Genomic DNA, 22,241 nt, shown 5'->3' with positions numbered 1-22,241 from the left:
ATATATGGAGCGTCCCCAAATCCTACAATAACTCAACCCTAGTCTTCGTGCGGATTCGCGGTGGGTAATTATACACTGTAACCTGCTGGCAAGGGGGGGGGGGGGGGGGGGGGAGCACACCGGCAGATTCCCCCCAAGCCACAGATGTGCCCCCGAGACAACTGCTCACAAATAACAAATAAAATAACCATGCCCAACGTATTTCAAAGTGAAATATGTCACAATGGTTAACAGGGGAAAGAGAGGCTATAGCGCCAGGTAGCATGTAGCACTACCCCACCCAAATGTCCCACTGAGGTAACACAATACACATACTAGTAAGCCCAATAAAACTAGTATTAGGCCCACTGGCACTCTACCAGGCAACACACTTGTTTAATGACATCACCGGACAACCAAATATCACTGATATGCATCTAAGGCATTATACCAAACACTTATAAGAATGTGCCATGAATACCAACCAAAGCGCATTCCAATAAGTATTAACCCACCATATGCAACAAAATACTATCACAACAATGTCTAAGTACCAACCTTATGATCCAAATGACTCGCACCACAAAGCGAGGATCAAACTTTTCAGATCCCGGACGAGCCTCCACTTGTCACAAACCAGCTCAAAGTCCGTAACAAAAAGGGAGACAATGTGGAGATAAGGAATAACAAAAAACATATTTATTAACTTTAGTAACCTAAATACAATTAACAATGGTGTGTGTGTGTAGTCAGTAATATAAGTGAGTGGTTGCGTGCATAGATGTGATAATGAGGGGTGTTGAAAGGTGCCAAAGCAAACAAGCAGCCACAAAAATACCACAAAAGAAATATATATTTATATATATTTTTTAAACGACAAAAAAAATAAAAATAAAAATAAACCACAACAACCAAAACCCAACAGTGTGTCTGCATGGAGAGAGTCTCCTTAATTAAGGGGGAAAATGTTTTTTTATTCCAGGACACACCCGAACCCAGGTGTGTCCCATTTCACTCCGCCCKCCAACATCCTATTAAGGAAAGCAAGAGCAAAGAGAATGATTTTGGCAGACATATGAGAAGGTCATCACATGTTCATACAAATATTTACACATGTTAAGTTTGCTGAAAATAAATGCAGTTGACAGTCAGGGACATTTCTTTTTTTGCTGAGTTTATAAAGGGCAGCAGCCTCTAAGGTGCAGGGTTGAGTCACCGGGTGGTAGCTGGCAAGTGATGGCTATTTAACAGTCTGATGGCCTTGAGATAGACACAGTTTTTCAGTCTCTAAGTCCCAGCTTTAATGCATCTGTACTGACCTCACCTTCTGGATGATAGCGGGGTGAACAGGCAGTGGCTCGGGTGGTTGTTGTCCTTGATGATCTTTTCGGCCTTCCTGTGACTGTGCTGTAGGTGTCATGGAGGGCAGGTAGTTTGTCGCCGGTGATGCGTTGTGCATACCGCACCACCTTCTGGAGAGCCTTTTGTTTGAGGGCGGAGCAGTTCCCGAACCAGGCTGTAATACAGCCCGACAGGATGCTCTCAATTGTGCATCTGTAAAAGTTTGTCAGGGTTTTGGGTAACTGAATGCTTTTACAGATGGCACATTTCAGGCAGGCTGATAATGCAAATGCTTTTGTTTCTCACGATTTTAAAGCGTAGGATGTGCCACATTTAGAGCTCAAGAGTCACTCAAGGACAGTCTGAGAAATAATTTTGACCTTTTGTAAAGATGACGATGCAAAAATGATATTTACAGCGCATATATTACCTCGAATGACAATGTCAGATTTTGATTTGGTAAAAACACAATAATAAAAAAATTGTCCAATAAAACGAGGTAATTTCTGTATTTGTCTTAGACATTCCACAACTATCGCCACATTTCCACCTTAAATTTCAGACACATCGGGTGAGTTCGTTTTGCATGGCTCTGTGCCCCGGTTTCTGGAGATCCCATTCAAGGACCAATGGAATTAGGCTTCTTAAACGCGTTAAGGCCGCTCAGCTGGGGCACCGGGCCAAGCAAAATGAATTCGCCCACTCTCCAAGTCCCATCCAATCAACTATTTCTCAGATCAGCTGATTCCTTAGCTGCCATTTTGTCTGCCGGACATAGGCAGAGAGAGAAGCCAAGCAACAGCAACTAGACATCAAAGAACTGGAATAACGAAAAAGCAGACGATGTGAGTTGGCTGTCAAGTCCCATCGGTAAACGTTACTGAGATTTGGGGTTTGAAAGAAAATTGGATCCAATTTTATGGATATATCGGACTAATTACGTAAAACAAAGGAGTCTTTCACTCCTGGCACGAAACTCGAAGGAAGCGAGTTGAGAAAGAACCCGTCAGCTAGCTAGCTTTTAGCAGTAGTGCTAGTAGGAAGGCTAGCCAGCGGTCTTCTGTTTTGTCTCCCTTGGTTCCGTCTGCGTCAAGTCTGAAGCTCAAGACAAATTGGCAAGTTTGGCAGTTTAATGTTGGTTCACCATCGTCGTTATGTGTCGCTCGAAACCAAGGGACTGCTCTGTTCAATGTAGCCCAAACACACAAAACGTCAGTGGAAGTTAAAGTCAAGAACTCGGAAGAAGGATTTGGTGTTAACTAACGTTAGATAGTTAGCTCGCTATTAACAGTTATCTAGCTAACTTAGCTGAACTTTGATTTGAATTCCGGGCACATAGGTAGCTCGCCAGGCAGTGGACTGTGCTTTGTCTCGCTAATTGAACGTTGGCATCTAGGCTGCTAGTTATGTTTATTTGTAGCCATCGAGCAAACATTAATGTTTACAAATTGCACAGTGGGGCTCTTTCCTGGATCGAATGCTCCAACGGAAATATAAGTTAACACAAGCTAGCCCATATTTGTTAGGTAGTTGTTTTATTATACAGAATATATACCTTGCTAATTATATAGTTATTTAACTGCTCACTGATTTGCCATTTCAAGAGGATCGGGGCAGATAAAGCTAGTTAAATTATTATTGTGCGCTGGATTTGAACTACCTTAGGTAACGTTAGCTAGCAAAAACACACATTGCAACAAATACATTTTTCAACGACAATGGACTAGACGTCATACCATTTTTTTGTTGTCAAGGAACCGATTGACGTGGCCTGAAACCGTCACACACTTGTCATCACTGGTGTTACGTGCGTCAGCTAATATCCAATCATTGGACCGTGTGTGTGTGTTGATCATCTAGCTAATTATTGTGGGGTTTGTAGCGAAACATTGAAACACAATGTCAGGACAGTCTATAACGGATCGGATCGCCGCGGCACAGCACAGCATGACCGGGTCGGCTATTAGCAAAGCCGTGTGCAAGGCCTCGACGCACGAAGTCAGCGGTCCCAAGAAGAAACACCTTGATTGTGAGTATCGTGTGTGTGTGTGTGTGTGTGTGTGTGTGTTGTGTGTGTGTGTGTGGTGGGGGGTCTGTCGCTGCCTGCATGCATGCGCGCGCGTGTGTGTTGTCTGTATGTTTCTGTGTGTGAGCTTTGATCAGAAGCAGACATGCCAATAATGTAGCTAGCTCGCTACATTGTTGCATTCCATTATAGTGAAGCTGCTTCCCTAGCTATAATTCACTGTAGCAGGCAGACACTATCTTAACTGACATCTGGCAATGCATTTCTGCGGATGATTATGGTGCATCCCCTGCTGTCCATGTCTGGACAGTACACACTGGTAATTAATTTTGTTAGTATGGTGGGTGGTGGTAGCTTATACTGGTCTCCCATGTTGTCTTTGCCATTCCTTCCTGGTCATAACATTTTAAAACGTGTGTCTTATCCAGAGCGACTTACAGGAGCAGTTAGGGTTAAGTGCCTTACTCAAGCACACATGGACAGATTTTTCACCTAGTCGGTTCGGGGATTTGAACCAACAATCTTTAGGTTACCGGCACAAAACTTTAACAGCTAGGCTACCTGCCGTATGATGGAATATGTTTCTTGTTTCAACTGCCTTTCTTTCTGCAAATCCAATTTCCCTCAGGAACAATAAAGTTTAATTTGAACTTGAGGTCTAGTCGTGTTCCAGGCTATTGGCTCATTATTTGTGCTGTAATGTCACCACTGTCTATGTGAAGACACTAAAGGTCATTGAGGAAGCAGGTTCAATGAAAGCGAAGTTCAAGTATAAAAAGATAGTTGATGAGTCAAGCCTCTGGATAGATGTTACAGGAAGCAGAGGAGGATACTTCTTCTTTGCAGCTGTTAGAATGCTAAGGATTGCTTTATAGTGTTGTCATAACTGGTGTCCCCACACTACTCTGCTATAGCAATACAGGATGTTGCTCTGTTAAAATGCTTAGGAAAACTTTAGACTGGTGTTGAATGCTTAGTACAATGCTAGACTGGTGTTGTATAATAACTGGTGTCTCCACTCTGCTGTCAAAATTGTTTAGCAAGCTTTAGCTAGGCTATATTACATTGTATCAACTGTAGTATCTTAACTGGTGTCCCCACACTTATCAGTTGCAGGCAGAAGCCATATCACCAGCCTAGCCTGATGTATACACGCCATTGGAGAAAATAAATTGTGTTTTGAAGCCATTTCCTAGAGAGAGGGTTGGCACAATTACCATATAACTGTTTAACTGACAGTTGTGAATGAAGACAGTCACGGAAATAAAATAACCCTCATTACCCCAAAACTTTTTTGTTGTTGGTGTGTGTGTGGTACACACAGCTGGCTGAAGACAGGATGGCCGGGCATTTGTGTTGAGTCCATTTCTGCGGTAATATGGAATGTTCTGGGCATTTTTTTTACCTCAAAATCGTTATCCAGATCATGTTACGAACTAAGGATGCAAATTCCGGTCAGTTTTGCTGCCGACTAACCAACCCTCATATTAACTGGTCAACAAACGGTTKCATTTTTTTCAAACAATAACATGGGGTGACTACATAGAATACCAGATGGGGGCGCTTTCCATTCAGCACCACAGAGCTCCGCTGACTATACCGGTTTCGGATGAGCTTTGGCTCTGCATTTGAGTTGCTGTCCATTCAGAGGTGATGAATCCAGGCGCAGCATTGCATTCGCTGATATCGGCATTTGATGTCGGCCTTGTTGTGACTTCATAACTTATATTTAGAGCAGGAATCATCAACTAGATTCAGCTGCGTGCACTTATAATTTTTTTTCTTAAGTCGATAGTCAGGGAGCCGGAACATAATTAGAAATAATTTGTAGACTTCAAGTTGACCGCAAGAAGCCAAGACTGATATAATATTTGACTAAAACAATCATTTCAAACCTTGCTTAAATTTGTTTACGATCACATAGATGGGTTAGCTGACAATGTCACAAAAACGATTCGCTTGCTTCCTTGGGGCAGAAGTCGGTGTGTTGTGATTCTGGATGGCCAGATTACAAGCACGAAGGACAAGAAAATGCGATGTACGGAATAGAGGTCGACCGGGCCGATTTCAAGTTTTCATAACAATCAAACCGATTTGCCATTTTTTATTTTTTTTACACCTTTATTTAACCTTTATTTAACTAGGCAAGTCAGTTAAGAACACATTATTATTTTCAATGACGGCCTAGGAACGTTCTGCCTCGTTTAGGGGCAGAACGACAGATTTTTAACCTTGTCAGCTCGGGGGATCCAATCTTGCATTAATTACATTGCACTCCACGAGGAGCCTGCCTGTTAGCGAATGCAGTAAGCTAAGGTAAGTTGCTAGCTAGCATTAAACTTWTCTTATAAAAAACAATCAATCAATGACTGTCATTGCTCCAATGTGTACTTAACCATAAACATCAATGCCTTTCTTAAAATCAATACACTAGTATATATTTTTAAACCTGCATATTTAGCTAAAAGAAATRCAGGTTAGCAGGCAATATTAACCAGGTGAAATTGTGTCATTTCTCTTGCGTTCATTGCACGCAGAGTCAGGGTATATGCAACAGTTTGGGCCGCCTGGCTCTTTGCGAACTAATTTGCCAGAARMTTACGTAATTATGACAACATTGAAGGTTGTGCAATGTAACAGGAATATTTAGACTCATGGATGCCACCCTTTAGATAAAATACGGAACGGAATAAACGTTTTGTTTTCGAGGTGATAGTTTCCGGATTAGTCAAAGGTATATGGTTTAGAGAGAAATAGTCGACGCGTTATAATTCCTGTAATAACTTGCGGCTGAATTTGAAAGGGGTTCCTTCGTTATTTTACCGGCCATGTCTTCCATAGAGAATGTCTTGATCTACTTCAAATAAGGTCTGTGTTTCGTGCAGGCTTAAACCGCCTCGACGTTTTGATACCCGTGTAAATCTCACTAGGATAAGGTAACGTTTGTCAACATATTTTCATAAATCCACTCTACAATTTTTTTTAAATCTTTGCTTATATTTAGCCAATATTGATCAGAGTTACCTTGTCCTATGGATATCTACACAGTTATAAAATTGGCACGGTGATGTAAGCCTACACGAAACACAGACCTTATTTTAAGTGAATCTAAAAAATATCCTATGGAATAAATGAAGGAACCGCTTTTCAGATTTTGCTAGGTGTCATGGGAATTATGACTCGCACTTTGGTTGTCAATTCTTACCATGCACATTATTAAAATAGGATTTCCTGCATATAGAAATTAAAGTTTTTGTTGTCAACGTTCATCACAGGTAACTTAAACTCTATTTTTATTCAAACAGTTGAGAGTATTTGTCTCCTAAGCAGACTCTTCAGTATCATTGTCACTTCAGAGCTGTGTGCGTGTGTGTATTTATGTATTATATTAAGTTAAAATAAAAGTGTTCATTGTTCATTCAGTATTGTTGCAATTGTCATTATTACAAAAATGTGTGTATGATTTTTATATATATATATATATATATATATATATATATATATAACGCTCTGAATTTACGAACTGACAATCTGGCAACAATCTGAATTTACAAAGGCCCAGAGGACACTCTGGCGCTCCAGATTGAATTGACGAACACACCCTAAATACCATACTATGATTTGTTTTATATTAAAATGGTCAAATATAAACATATAGCTTCTTAGCTTGTCCAATTTGTCAAGCAATAATTTTTTCTAATGGAATGGTTATTACAGTGACCGTGGTCATTTGGCTGGCCAATAAGTCACCCAAAATTCCTTGACTGTCATAGCCCTGCCAAGAGAGGATGCTGTGTAGTAGGCCTAGATTGTTTATTGTCATGGTTATAACTTGAACTGGTATGATTTCTTAGTGTCTCGTGACAGATTTATGTAGGTTTATTCGGATTAAAGAGGGTTCTAACAGGGACACCTTGGTGCGATTTCTATTTATATATGTACATAAACTTCTCAATTTACATTAGCAACGGTCTTTCATGTGCTGAGAGTTTGGGTATTTGGCAACGGAGTTTCTTGCACTGCAGTTTAAAATGTATCGTACATATCCCAGTAACGTTAGCCAGTAGCTAAGCATGCGTACAACAATATGATTGTACTATGCAAGCAACTTTTCATTTGAACTATATTACATTCTTGAATAATGCAACCAAAACCACATTACGCTCTTGAATAATGCAGCAATTCACAAGCATGTGCGTTTTCTCTTCAGTATACTAAAGCCCATTTACTACTAGCTACCCCTCATACGAATATTAAAGTTCAGTAGGTCTACCTTACAACATTGGAACAAACCAAGCTTCKTTTTGATCAATATCATGCAAATCATTACATGTGTTAAAAGCTAATTGCGACTGAAAACATGGGTAATTCACTGCGAGTTGACATCAGCCAGCCATAGTGCACAGCTGACTGTTATATTTTTTTCATAAAGATACGATCGTTTCAGAATGTAATAGGCTGTGAACATTAAAGCAAGTCTCAAATATAAGGAAAATGTCTACATTTCAGCTGTTTCAAAAACATTGCTCTGCTAGTTTTACTCTAGGAGTGTTGGGCTCAATGAGACAGTTCTGTTTACACTGCCAAGCTCGGAGGGGGGTGACTCGAGGAAGGCTTGCCCGTGACCTCCGGAGGTAGCGAGTTTACATTACAGTAATGTCTCTGGAGAATCGATAACTCTCGAATCTCGTCAATGTAAAAAGAGCCTGAGAGTGCAGGCCTAGGTCATAGGCTGCCCTATAGCAAAACATGACCAGATAACTGTGCATTCCCTTTGAAAAGAAGGGTTGGCAAAATGCTTGATTTTGTTGCTACAATTCTGATATTTTGCATGGCAGTATGCAATGATTTTGTCCAATTGATTGTGAAAATGCACTGACGAGGGAAGAAGTTTGTTGAAATGTGGCTTGATTGAACCATATTATGTMTAAATGTGTGGTGATTGGTTGAAATTGCGAGCCCTCTTGTGCTGTGGCAATAATATTGTTTATGATTTGACTCTTTTATGCAGAAGTAGTGCAGTGATTAGTCAAATTTGCAAGCCCTCGCATAGCCTAATTCTATATCTCATTGCATGTGACTTATGACTACTTGCTATGCTGCCAGAATAGCCCTTCTCAACCATGACAAATGACACCCTATTCCTTATATGGGCCCTGGTCAAAAGTAGTGGACTATAAAGGTAATAGGAGGCCATTTTGGATGCAGCTACAGGCTAGCTTGAGTCCACTACTAATGCAGCTTATCGTTGACCAAGGAAACGGGCTGCGTAGAAGTGTGTGTGTGTGTCTCTCGAGGTCTTTTGTGTCTTTAGCACCTTCTCGGAAATGAAGTAGGGGGGCACCTCGAGTGTCCCTTTCTCCATTGATAATGTGTGTGTTGCTATTGCGACACTTTGTTAAAGGACAGAAATGTAACATTGGTTCATGTGGCTGACGCTTTAAAACGCATTTTACTGCATCTATCCAGTGTATGTGAGAATGTATTTTTATTTATTTATGTTTTTACATTTGTTTTATGGATATGATATGTGAACTATTGTGATAGTGAGTCCCCATTGCAAAAAAAATAACTGTCTGCAGAATCACTGTCCTAACCTTAACCTGTATGTGAGCCAGAACAGGGTTAATTGTGGAGCCAGCTAGGTTTTAGCAAGCAGCCAAGTGCTGGGCCCTAAAGACAGTGGAAAAACACTTTCAAACACAGGTCGGAAAAGGATACTGCTCTGTAGTAGTCCAAGTGTGTATAACGTGTGTGTATGTGTTTCTTTGTAGTGGACTCCTGCCTAACTGTCTAGGAGCTGTGTGGAACATTTCAGTGCTCCTGTCCTCTACACGTGTTCACGTTAGGGTATTTTTAGCCTGGCTCGCAGGGTCCTTTGGCCGTGTCTGTGTCTGTCGGCTTGTTGTGTTCCTTTTAGACTACATTCCTCCCCCTCCCCTGGCTCTCTCTCACTGTCCTCTACAGTCGTAGAAAGTGGAAGGAGTAAGGCTGGGTGATTTTTAATATTTTTTTAAAATCAAATTTGATTATTAAAAATTCTAAATGCCTATACCGCAAAAAAAAAGTTTTTTTCGTTTGTGCGTTCATGTCCGCTTGTTCTCATGTTCTATTTTTGCTCTCGTCTCTTTCGTTTCTCTGTGCTGTGTGCACCTTCCCATTTACACCAGAGATCTGTATATTATGTCTTCGCCCTAACAATGGGAGTCGTTTACCCAAAGGTGGAAAGGCAGGCGACAAGCTTAGATCCAAAATAAGCCCATAGAAATATATTGGCTTTATTTTGGACAGATGTTAGCGAGAGTGCTTCGCCTCTTCCTCTATGGTTTACACACACACACCAAGACCTTTTCCACAGATATAATAATGAGACTGATATTTCACCTGATGCATAAATGTGAAACATCCGTTTGGTGGCCGGCAGTGGGAGAAGATGGAGCGAGATGGATTTCGGCCGACACTCTGCACATTTTCTCATCAATGAAACATTTGAACTCCATACAGTTTTCTGTTTCCGAAACTAGAGACTGTAACAGAGTGCACTAAGTTTGGTGGAATTGACATAATTATTTATAGAGATTACTTTGTTTAGGACGAGTGCACAAGGTAGTGGGRGTTTTCCTAATGAACAACGTTATGCACAAATGGTCCTCGTCTCTTCTTGGCGGTAGCTAGCTAGCTTGTCCCAAGGAGATCTATTGGGTTAGTTAAAAAAATATATATTTCCCTTCCCCCTGTCTCTCACACCAACAAAGTTGAGAGGTCACATATTCCTCTCTGACGAGRGGTTTCAACTCGCTATTTGCATTTGAAGTTTGGTCAAACTGAATTGGTCATATGGACACACACACATTGAGACATTTTTACTGTAATAGGGAAGTGTTTTTAACGATACCCTTTATGTCTCAACTAACTCAAATTGCGCGCAGAGCAGACACTCCTAAAACGAGAGTATCCAAATGAATGCTCCGTTTGTTGCGTGCGGTATTTGGGTGCCACGTACTGCTAGCAGTATTTTAGCCAAAGACTGTTATAATAGCTGTTTAATCTGTGTTTGATAAATGTGCAATAAGCCTAAAACATTATTATATAATGAATTGGCAACACATTTTCATTCTGAGAAATAAGGTAGGCCACTTTATTTCAACATCTGAAGAAAGTGGACAGACAGAAGTTATGGGTAGGTAAGAACACATCCGCCACACTGATCCTCAACACGGGGGCCCCTCAGGGGTGCGTGCTCAGTCCTCTCCTGTACTCCCCGTTCACTCATGTCTGCACGGCCAGGCACAACTCCAACACCATCATTAAGTTTGCAGATGACACAACAGTGGTAGGCCTGATCACCGACAACGATGAGACCTGGGGAGGTCGTCAGAGACCTGACTGTGTGGTGCAAGGACAACAACCTCTCCCTCAACGTGATCAAGACAAAGAGGATGATTGTGCTCTACAGGAAAAGGAGGACCGAGCACGCTCCCATTCTCTTCGATGGGACTGTAGTGGAGCAGGTTGAGAGCTTCAAGTTCCTTGGTGTCCGCATCACCAACAAAATAACATGGTCCAAGCACACCAAGATAGTCGTGAAGAGGGCATGGCAAAACAATTCCCTTCTCAGGAGACTGAAGAGATTTGGCATGGGTCCTCAGATCCTCAAAAGGTTCTACAGCTGCACCATTGAGAGCATCTACAGAGGGTAGTGCGTACGGCCCAGTACATCACTGGGGCCAAGCTTCCTGCCACCCAGGACCTCTATACCAGGCGGTGTCAGAAGGCCCTAAAAATTGTCAAACTCCAGCCACCCTAGTCATTTGACTTCTCTCTGCTACCACATGGCAAGCAGTACTGGAGTGCCAAGTCTAGGTCTAAGAGGCTTCTTAACAGCTTCTACCCTCAAGCCATAAGACTCCTGAATGTCTAATCAAATGGCTACCCAGACTATTTGTATTACCCCTTGTCTCTTTTATACTGCTTCTACTCTCTCTTATCTATGCATAGTCACTTTAATAACTCTACCTACATGGACATATTACCTCTACTAACTGGTGCCCCCGCACATTGACTCTGTACCGTTACCCCCTGTATATAGCCTCGGTATTGTTATTTTACTGCTGCTCTTTAATTAATTAATTTTGGAGGGTATTTTTATTAACTGCATTGTTGGATAGGGGCTTGTAAGGAAGCATTTCACTAAGGTCACACGCGCCGAATACAACAGGTAGACAAGAAGGTTGTGWGAYGGGTGTGTTCATAACAATTAAACTGTTCAACCTTATTAGCTAAAAAATCGATTCAAGTTAGCTTAACTTAAAATGTAAAGCTTCGCTGGCTAATCACCAGCACGTGGGCTTGAGATATTGTTGATGAGACCTGTGTTAACTTCTTGCGGCTCATTGGGACGCTAGCGTCCCATCTCGACAACTTCCGGTGAAATTGCAGAGCGCGAAATTCAAATGACAGAAATAGTAATATTCAACATTCATGAACATACAAGTGCCATACATCCGGTAACTTCACTAGGGTAGGGGGCAGCATTTGGAATTTCAGAAGAAAAGCGTGCCCAAATTAAACTGCCTGCTACTTAGGCTCAGAAGCCAGGATATGCATATATTTAGTAGATTTGGATAGAAAACACTCAAGTTACCAAAACTGTTAAAATAATGTCTGTGTATAACAGAACGGATATGGCAGGCAAAAACCTGAGAAATCCAACCAGGAAGTACTATTATTTTGAAAGGCTGTTTTTCCATTGAAAGCCTATCCACCATACAAAGACTTAGGACCCAGTTCACGATATCTATGGCTTCCTCTACATGTGGCCAGTCTTTAGTCATTGTAATAAACAACAAAGTACGCGCATTCATCAGAATGCGTAACAAACAAAATGAGAGCCACTTAGAAAAACTACAAATTCTAGCTCATTTTTCCAAAAACAATCCTGAAACTCTTTCTAAAGACTGACATCTAGTGGAAGCCCTAGGAACTGCAATCTGGGAGGTTTTCCCTTCATATAAAAAAATGACAGCCATAGGAATCAATGTTGGGCTGAATTTCTTTTTTTTTCTGGATGGTTTGTCCTCGGGTTTTCGCCTGCCATATCAGTTCTGTTATACTCACAGACATTATTTTAACAGTTTTAGAAACTATAGTTTTCTATCCAAATCTACCAATTATATGCATATCCTAGCTTCTAGGCCTGAGTAACAGGCAGTTTACTTTGGGCACGCTTGTCATCCAGACGTCAAAATACTGCCCCTAGCCCAAAGAGGTTAAACCTATGGGTTTAACCTTCTGAATTAATGATTTATATTGAAGATGGAAGCAGCCTCTTAATGAGTTCCAAGAGCCGATCTGTTACCCAACTATTATTATTTTTAATCCTGCATTATAATTATATGAAAGACCCTTAGTCTGTTTTTTTTAAATTTACAGTAGTGATGGACAGCTGGAGACATTTTGTTTTTCACAAGCGTAACAGCCTGTGAATTTGGCAAATAACGTTTCCAGGATGGGCTATTAGCAGGACAATTAGACTCTTCAACCTTTTTAGAAAAGGGTAGTCTAATAGCTGGCTCCTGTTGGTGTGAGGGGAAAAAAATCCCCCAGACGTTGTCAACTCCAAACCTCATACAACTGCAAAATGTCAGCTCAAGCATATACTGAACAGAATTAGTTTTTGTTTCATAAAATATTGATAAAAATATTATTTCAAAATGCCGATGTTTGTTTATTTCAACTATCAGCAGGACAATAGGGATGACATAACACTGAATGACAGAGCATGGGGACTGGTCTTGATAAATCAATCTGAATTTTATTTGGGAATGTTAGGATCATTTTACTCTGCACTTGCAGTCACTTAGTAGTTTAAGCATACAGCACTCTCGACCAGTCCCTTGTACAGCGCCATATTTTCCTTTCTGAAACCCTTAATTAAATCGCTTTAACCCTGATTGTAAAATTAATCAGATGATGCATTGGTCCAGAGCCAGGTGGTATTGGCTGAGAGTCAGGCGGAGTTTGACGCTTTGAAGAGGGCGAGGAACGAGATGGAGTCACAATCCATGCCAAGCACACCTGTGAGCTCTGGAACTCCACCTCCTATTTGTGGACTCTGCAAACAATGTGTCCTTGATGGGCAAGAAGCCATCCACCCTTGATGGGCTATCAGCAGGACAATGGACTCTAGCCGAGTTTAGGGATTTTAAATGTACACTATTAATCAGTGTTTGCGAGGCATGTCACTTCTCCTATATCTTTTGCGTAGCCCACCAAATGTGCTTTTTTCTAACCACATCTGGATGGATCCATAACGAATTACCATGGGAATATCACTGAATGACAGAGCATGGGGACTCATCTTTATAAATCAATCAGATTATGTGGAAATGTAAGGATTATTTTGCTCTTCACTTAGTAGCCTAGGCCTACTCCCGACCGGTCACGTTGTACAGCACCATATTTTCCTAACTGAAACCCTTAATTTAATCTCTTTAGCCATGATTGTAAAATTAATCAAGGCTCCCTTTTTGTTATTAAGTCTTAGAACGACGATGCTTGACTTTATTTAGAGACATGGATGACTTGTGATGACATGCACAAATTGAAGAGTGATTGATTGATGTACTGAATATTTAAGTAGGACTTTATGCCAATAAGTAATTTGCTTTGAAACCGCTACAGTAACAAATGCATTTTCATTTTCTTGGAATAGAAACACAAGGTCCTGTGCCATATTTTCTGAACGGAAACCCTTAGGCCTAAAGTACATCGGCTACAGTAATACAGCTGTGTACATTCTTGGAATAGAAAAACCATAATATTCATCAAATTAAGTTGCGTTTCCAAAAATCAATCCCATATAGTCTGTTCTATTCCAGGCTCCCTTTGACTCTTAGGCCTACAGTACCATGTCATTTCTAACTTAGCTTCTCAACGATGCCCTTTGGTGTGCAAACTAGCACTAACTACCATTAATGGCAACAATGGCTGACACTTAAATAACGTGCCATAGAATTGAGGCAGCCCGCAAGCTGTGCTGCAGTACAACGCAACTTTTAAAGGAAGAACCACTGTAGATCAGCACTCCTACTCCCCTGGACTGAAGTGGTATCTCTTGGTTTGGCCTAAAGTCTTCAGCAATTGTAACCTGCTGCAGAGATTCAATAGGAGAAATGTAGCTTTATTCACATCATAGGCGTAATTCGATTTGAATACATGATTCAGTTGGATTGTTAGGAAGGCATACAGAACAGCAGTGGCTCCAGTTCAGAATGGATTTTGCTTCTTTCTCAGCAGCTCCATGCTCTGGTTTCCTTTTTCGCTCGCTCGCTCGCTCACACACACAACCCTCCCTCCCTTGATGTATCAGAACTGAAAATAGATTAGCTTCAATAAGCAATTGATCATTTCACCAGCGCCTGTGGTAGCAGAATTATTGTTTTGGTATTATGGAATGTTCWTCCATGTTTCATCCTTCTACACAGACAGAAATTCCATTGTGTTGTGGAGGAATCTAGAATCTCTTCCACGCAGACGTGGTTTTTAACTCGATCACAATCATGCCTGGGTCGTCATGAGAACGGAAACGCTGGGTAATCTAAAACAGTGAAAGACGGAGACACAAAAGGAGATAAAAAGGGAGAGGATTATCTTTATAGACTCAAGCTATTTCTAAACCATCTGTCTTTCCCTCTATCTCTCTCGTAGAGGGATTTGTGTATTCAAGCAGGGGAGTCCTCTTTTCGGTGTGTTTGAGGTAGGCAGGCAGAGAGGCAGCAGGAGATTAAGATATGCAAGGTGCTCCTCTTTTWAAAAAATATAATCTTCCCACTAGATAGCTTAGATAGATGACCGGATGTAGTCTGCCTTCCACCTGGTACCCTCCTTTCTCCCACCTGCCCCGCTGTCTGTCTTTACTTCCTCAGCTGTCTGACCCAGTGTACCATCTGGAAATATGTGTAGCAGTGGGGGGTGGGAAGGAGGGTACCAGGTGGAATGCTGTTGTATGCTATTAGCAAAAAGCATTGTCACCTGTAGCCCAACTGATGCACCATAGTGGCTCTAAATAAATAGGCTTAAGCATGGGGTTGCCTATATGTTTTTACCCTATTGGGCTAATCATTAGCCAGATCTCAAATGTGATCTTTTAGAATTCATCAATCTGTCTCTAACTATTTATGTCTGAAAAAACTTGCATAATCAGTGAATATAATTGTAGGCCTACCTGTTAGGGTGACTTTCGGGTAACCCACCACCCAGGGTAACACACCCCCTGCCTGTACTTTTCACAGAAACCACTTTGTCCCCCTCAACACTTTCCCTGGTTGCCACTACTCTTGCGCAATTAAAAATGTAATCTGTCTCATCACTAATTATTTTGAGGTAGGGTGGCATTTACCCTACAATTGACCCATGTTACATTTCCCTATGTGCTCATGGTGAATTGCAGAMCGGTAACTTGCTTAACTATGCCGCTGCTAAAAACTGGGTTTAAAATGGTGCAGTTCATGCATATTGAGGAGTTGAGAAATATCAATTAGGGAGCTAAAGTAAATGTGGACTGTTCTAGCATCTTCAAAGTGCGCCATGTTTTCATGGTCATTTTTTTGGCGTGGTGGCAATGATTTTGAATTAGCGCAGCGCCACAGCAAAATGACTGCAGCGGAAACACTGGTCTGACCACAGGTCAGGCTAGCCACCAGGTCCTAAAATGAGCACCCGCTACCTGCCAAATGCAGGTAGATTTTGGCTTTGGCAGGTAGGAATGTCTAATTCACCAGCCACATTGGCGGGTGGTCACACTCTGGGCTCTACAGTGCAAGTATTTCATAAAAATAGTCAAGTATGGGTGCAAGTTGTGATTTATAGCCAAATAAATGCTGCATTAGCTGTTTTAAAAAGTGTTTCTGACATTTTCTTTCATATTTGGTATTGCACAAAAARCTGAATTGTAACATTATAGCTATCCCACCTTGCGCAGCAACACTGCCTGTCTTGGGGGCTTTGAGCATTGTGAGTGAAGTGCTGAAAGTTACATTTTTAGAAGCAATGCGCACAGGCATAGAAGTCTAATTTACTTAAGTCTACTAAAGTGAGATTTATTCCTTTTTGTTGTTGATATTTACATTGTTTTCACAAGCTAGGTTGCTTTTCAATGTTTGAGTTTGCTTCCACTGCTAGCAAAAAGAGACATTGTCGGCCTCTACTAGTGAGATTCTCACAGACACAGGTGATGACTGGAGTCATTAAATTGAGCATTATACCACATTATTTCTTAGTAATACATTTCTTGTTTTAGAAACATTAAGGATGCTCATCAATTATTTAAAAAAAAATGTGTTTGATAGGAAACAAAGATTTGGGCTTTAAATTAAAAAAAAATGTATCTACCTGACAMTGTTTGGTATACAAACATTTTAATTTTAGGCACTGCAGGCTATCGTGGGCTACAATTTACTTTACCTCTTCATCTACTCAACTCTCACGCTAGGGCTGCATCTGAATAGTCTTCAACAGCTTCCCGTCTTTGTCCCCTGACTTTCCTTCATTGTTGATTTGAGCAAGATTTTTTTTATGTACAGTGTTAGGTAGAGGCTTTAAGGAGACTTCAAATGTTTCCTTTGAAAGAGGATGACTGACTTGATGTCCATTGATTGGCCTAGCTAACCTTCGTCTCCAGTTGTTTGCACTGTCTCTCTCACACCACAGTCCTTTGCCTCTCCCTCACCCAGCCTATTGTCCTTTACCGTGTGTGTGTGTGTGAGAGATATGAGGTAAGAGCCTGAAGTTCAGGCCTGTACCAGGAGCTGCCCATTATGTGTACTGACCACTGCTATCCAGAGGGAAAAGGTCATGCCAGCCCTGTGGTGCCCTGTTGAACCATGCTGGAAGGAACAATACAGCTGTGTACAGACACACACACACACACACTCCCCTCTTTGTCTCTCACTGTTTATCTCTCCGCATTTCCCCTGTTGTGGAATCTCTAGTGTTTTCAAACTGGGGTCTGCGGGGGTACTGCATGGGGTTTGCTGCCAGATCTGTTTTTATATATAGTATTTATATACAGTACCAGTCAAAAGTTTGGACACACCTACTCATTCCAGGGTTTTCTTTATTTTTACTATTTTCTACATTGTAGAATAATGGGGAAGTCATCAAAACTATGAAATATCACATGGAATCATGTATTAACCAAAAAAGTGTTAAACAAATAAAAATATATTTTATATTTGAGATTCTTCAAAGTAGCCACCCTTTGCCTAGACAAGTGTGCCTTGTTAAAAGTGAATTTGTGGAATTTCTTTCCTTTGAGCCGATAAGTTGTTGTGACAAGTTAGGGTTGGTATACAGAAGATAGCCCTATTTGATAAAAGACCAAGTCCATATTATGGCAAGAACAGTTCAAATAAGCAAAGAGAAATGACAGTCCATCATTATTTTAAGATATACATTTCTTCAGGTGCAGTCGCAAAAACCAAGCACTATGATGAAACTGGCTCTCATGAGGACCGCCACAGGAAAAGAAGACCCAGAGTTGCCTCTGCTACAGAGGATAAGTTCATTAGTGTTACCAACRTRAAACTGCAGCCCAAATAAATGCTTCACAGAGTTCAAGTAACAGACTCATCTCAACATCAACTGTTCAGAGGAGACTGCGTGAATCAGACCATGGTTGAATTGCTGCAAAGAAACCACCACTAAAGGACACCAATAAGAAGACTTGCTTGGGCCAAGAAACACAAGCAATGGACATTAGACCAGTGGAAATCTGTCCTTTGGTCTGATGAGTCCAAATCTGAGATTTTTGGTTCCAACCGCTGTGTCTTTGTGAGACGCGGTGTGGGTGAACGGATGAGCTCCGCATGTGTGGTTCCCACCTTGAAGCATGGAGGAGTAGATGTGATGGTGTGGGGCTGCTTTGCTGGTGACACTGTCTGATTTTATTTAGAATTCAAGGCGCACTTAACCAGCATGGCTACCACAGCATTCTGCAGCAATACGCCATCCCATCTGGTTTGCGCTTAGTGGGACTATCATTTGTTTTTCAACAGGACACAGCCTGGATGTGTGTTGGGTCATTGTAAAGGRTATTTAACCAAGGAGGAGAGTGATGGAGTGCTGCATCAGATGACCTGGCCTCCACAATCACCCGACCTCGACCCAATTGAGATGGTTTGGGATGCGTTGGACGCAGAGTGAAGGAAAAGCAGCCAACAAGTGCTCATCATATGTGGGAACTCCTTCGAGACTGTTGGAAAAGCATTCCASGTGAAGCTGGTTGAGAGAATGCCAAGAGTGTGCAAAGCTGTCATCAAGGCAAAGGGTGTCTATTTGAAGAATCTAACATATAAAATATATTTAACACTGTTTTGGTTACTATATGATTCCATGTGTTATTTCATAGTTTTGATGTCTTCACTATTCTACAATAGTAAAGAAAAATAAAGAAACTCCCTTGAATGAGTAGGTGTGTCCAAACTTTTGACTGGCTCTATATATTTGTTTATTTATTACCAGAAACAACAGATTAAACAAATTTGGCCAAGGGGTCTGTAAAAGAAGTTTAGTGTATGCAATTTAATACAATGTAATATTATTAATCTAGTATAACCTTAGATACACAATAGCACCTGGGAGGCTCACAGGGATCCACAGTACTCCAGTGATAGTTTTCAGCTCAATACTTTTTGTATTCCCTAAAAATGTTATTTTGAACATAATTGCACTGTAATTTAAGCTTTAACTGCAAAATGGTCTCTGCCCCATGGGAAAAGGTGTAGTTGCAGGAAATTAGCTTTAAAACTGCAACAATTTCGCGCCGATGCGAAGAGTGGGGCCTTTTGTCTTTGGTGTTTTAGAATGCCTATGGTGTTCTAGAATATCGGTGTAGATTTGTGACATGATGTCTGTAATTGTGTGTGTGAAACATTGCTGCCATATATGTAGAGACCCACAGAATGCGCACACACACACTACTGAGTCTAGCTGGCATGTGGGTTTTCACAGTAGCTCTTGAATACCAGGGGGAGCAGGAGAGAGGAGAGGGGGGGAGCAGGAGGGAGGGGGGGCATGAGAGGGGGGGGACTGGCCCTCCTGGTCCGCTCTTCTCACACTGCAGCCACTCTGTTTTCTCTCGCTCGCTCTCTCACTCTCTAATAGGGTTCCATTTGAAATACGCTGTTTACACATACGTTGTGGTCCAGAATTTTTGGAACCTGTGATAAAGACGAGCAAAATWATACAAATACTGAGATATGTTGTATGCTTCAAAAAAATAAGTTATATTATTTTATTATAATACAATTGCTCAGAGATTTTAGTTAAGAAGTAATAAAAAGATGAGGGTCAACATTATTGGATTCCCTGGTTTCAATACGCCAGCACTCTCCCCTTGTGAGGATAATGAAATTGAGCTTTTTTTCTGAAACGTTTTATGAGATTGGAGAACACATTAGGAGGGATCTCCATACAGATCCTTGATATCCATCATCACCACTTATTCAAAAAACAGGTTTTCATTGGGGTTCAAGTCCGGAGACTGAGATGGCCATTGCCTTGCTCAGGGGCAGAACAACCTTCTGGCTACTGGCCCAACACTGTAAGAGTCCAGCTGTGGTAAATTCAATTGATTGGACATGATTTGGAAAGGCGCACACACCAGTCTATATAAGGTCCCACAGTTGACAGTGCATGTCAGAGCAAAAACCAAGCCATGAGGTTGAAGGAAGTGTCCGTAGAGCTCCAAGACAGGATTGTGTCGAGGCACAGATCTGGGGAAGGGTACCAAAACATTTCTGCAGCATCGAAGGTCCCCAAGAACACAGTGGCCTTCATCATTCTTAAATGGAATAAGTTTGGAACCACCAAGACTCTTCCTAGAGCTGGTTGCCCGGCCAAACTGAGCAATCGGGGGAGAATGGCATAAGTCAGGGAGGTGACCAAGAAACTCGATGTTCAGTCTGACAGAGCTCCTCTGGAAATGTTAGATCCTTCCAGAAGGACAACCATCTCTGCAGCACTCTACCAATCAWGCCTTTATTTTAGAGTGGCCAGATGGAAGCCACTCCTCAGTAAAAAGCATATGACYGCKCGCTTGGAGTTTGCCAAAAGGCACCTAAAGACACTCAGACCATGAGAAACAAGATTCTCTGTTCTGATGAAACCAAGTTTGAATTTTTTGGCCTGAATGCCTAGTCACGTCTGGAGGAAACCTGGCACCATCCCTACAGTGAAGCATGGTAGTGGCAGCATCATGCTGTGGGGATGTTTTTAGCAGCTGGGACTGGGATCGAGGGAAAGATGAACAGAGCAAAGTACAGAGAGATCCTTTTTGAAAACCTGCTCCAGAGCACTCAGGACCACAGACTGGGGTGACGGTTCACCTTCCGACAGGACAAAGACCCTAAGCACACAGCCAAGACAACGCAGGAGTGGTTTCGGGACATGTCTCTGAATGTCCTTGAGTGGCCCAGCCATAGCCCAGACTTGAACCAGATCGAACATCTTTGGAGAGACCTGAAAATAGCTGTGCAGCAACACTCCCCATCCAACCTGACAGAGCTTGAGAGGATCTGCGGAGAAGAATGGGAGAAACTCCCCAAATACAGGTGTGCCAAGATTGTAGCGTCATAGCCAAGACGCAAGGCTGTAATTCTGCCAAAGGTGTTTCAGCATAGTACTGAGTGAAGGGTCTGAATATTTATGTAACTATTTAGCAAAAAATTCTAACCTGTTTTTGCTCTGTCATTATGGGGTACTGTGTGTAGATAAAATAATATTTATTCTTCTAAATTAATTTTAGAATAAGGCTGCAACGTAACAAAATGGAAGGGGTCTGAATTCTTTCTGAAAGCACTGTATATGCGCCTAAAGGGTTTTCCACTGCCATTRCTCGCATAGTTAATTTTACCGACGCAAGGATCCCACCCTGTCGGACAAACAAATTGTCTGTCGGCATTTAATATAATTGTACCGCCATATCCGGTTTCCATGCGGCAGGTAATTCAGCCACAGGAAATGGTTAGATTGAAACCTGGTTAGTGAGTGAGTACTTTACCTAAAGTTTAATCCTGTTCAGTTATAGACGACCATCTTAAATACAAACCTCACATCTTCATTATGAAGATTGTGTCCAAGACCCAGTGGGGCAGACTTACTATAATTTAACAAGGCGTATCCGTAGTAATAGTAACCAGGTGTGTGAGTTGTGTGTACCCCATAATGTCCCACAGCGTGGAACAAAACAGTGGAAAGGGATAGGTGGAGAGCGGAGGAAGGAAGTTTTACCATCGAAATAGAATGGATGTAGCCTTATTATAAAATCCACATTAATGACATGCACAGAATGAGTTGGTGGCAGTAAAAGTTGTTGAAAATGAAGGCTCGCACAAGGAAATTTTGGAGCACAAAAAATACGAGGTAATAAAGCTAGACTCCATAATTTTGCTATGTGCACTGGTGTTCCTAAATAAATAAAAATGTCAAACAGCAAAATATTTTGGCCCATATGTGACTAAAATGGGTGCACTGTAGGGCCCTGCTTTAGAATTGGAATGTCTCATTCTATGAATTCCACTCGTTCTCATTTTGTAAGGTTTCGTTCCATGTATATTCTAATAATGTTTATGTAGAGTGATGTTTCATTGATCAGGCTAGCTCTACATCAAACATTTTATCATAAAAGGCTTATGTTTAGCCACTGTCCACTGTACTGTATGTTGTCTATTTACACATGCCTATTTGTTCTAGTATCGGCTATATGTTTGATGTCTCTGGACTGTGCTGTGTGGACATGTGTCCGACAACACACTTGTGTGTGTTCCTTGTCCTGAAATCCCCTATTACCTCCTTTATCTTTACCTTTCATACAGTTTCACGGTCACACAACTGT

The 22,241-nt window shown here is 41.4% G+C and overlaps 1 protein-coding gene across 15 annotated transcripts in view; it reads left to right on the top strand.

Moving 5' to 3' along the window:
• The first annotated feature begins 1,661 nt into the window (after positions 1 to 1,661).
• si:ch211-200p22.4 (phosphatidylinositol-binding clathrin assembly protein) overlaps positions 1,662 to 22,241 on the top strand; it is a 54,093-nt gene continuing 33,513 nt past the window's right edge. For all 15 annotated transcript variants that reach the window (XM_023970267.3, XM_023970249.3, XM_070435012.1 and 12 more), the window contains exon 1: positions 1,662 to 3,349. In XM_023970267.3, the coding sequence (XP_023826035.1) occupies positions 3,220 to 3,349 (130 nt within the window). In that variant the 5' untranslated portion in view covers positions 1,662 to 3,219. The remainder of the gene's footprint in view (positions 3,350 to 22,241) is intronic.

The sequence above is a fragment of the Salvelinus sp. IW2-2015 genome, linkage group LG3 (genome assembly GCF_002910315.2).
Source record: "Salvelinus sp. IW2-2015 linkage group LG3, ASM291031v2, whole genome shotgun sequence".
Lineage (NCBI taxonomy): Eukaryota > Metazoa > Chordata > Actinopteri > Salmoniformes > Salmonidae > Salvelinus > Salvelinus sp. IW2-2015.
The sequence above is the reverse complement of the archived record's forward strand: the minus strand, read 5'-3'. Positions and strand labels throughout refer to the sequence as shown.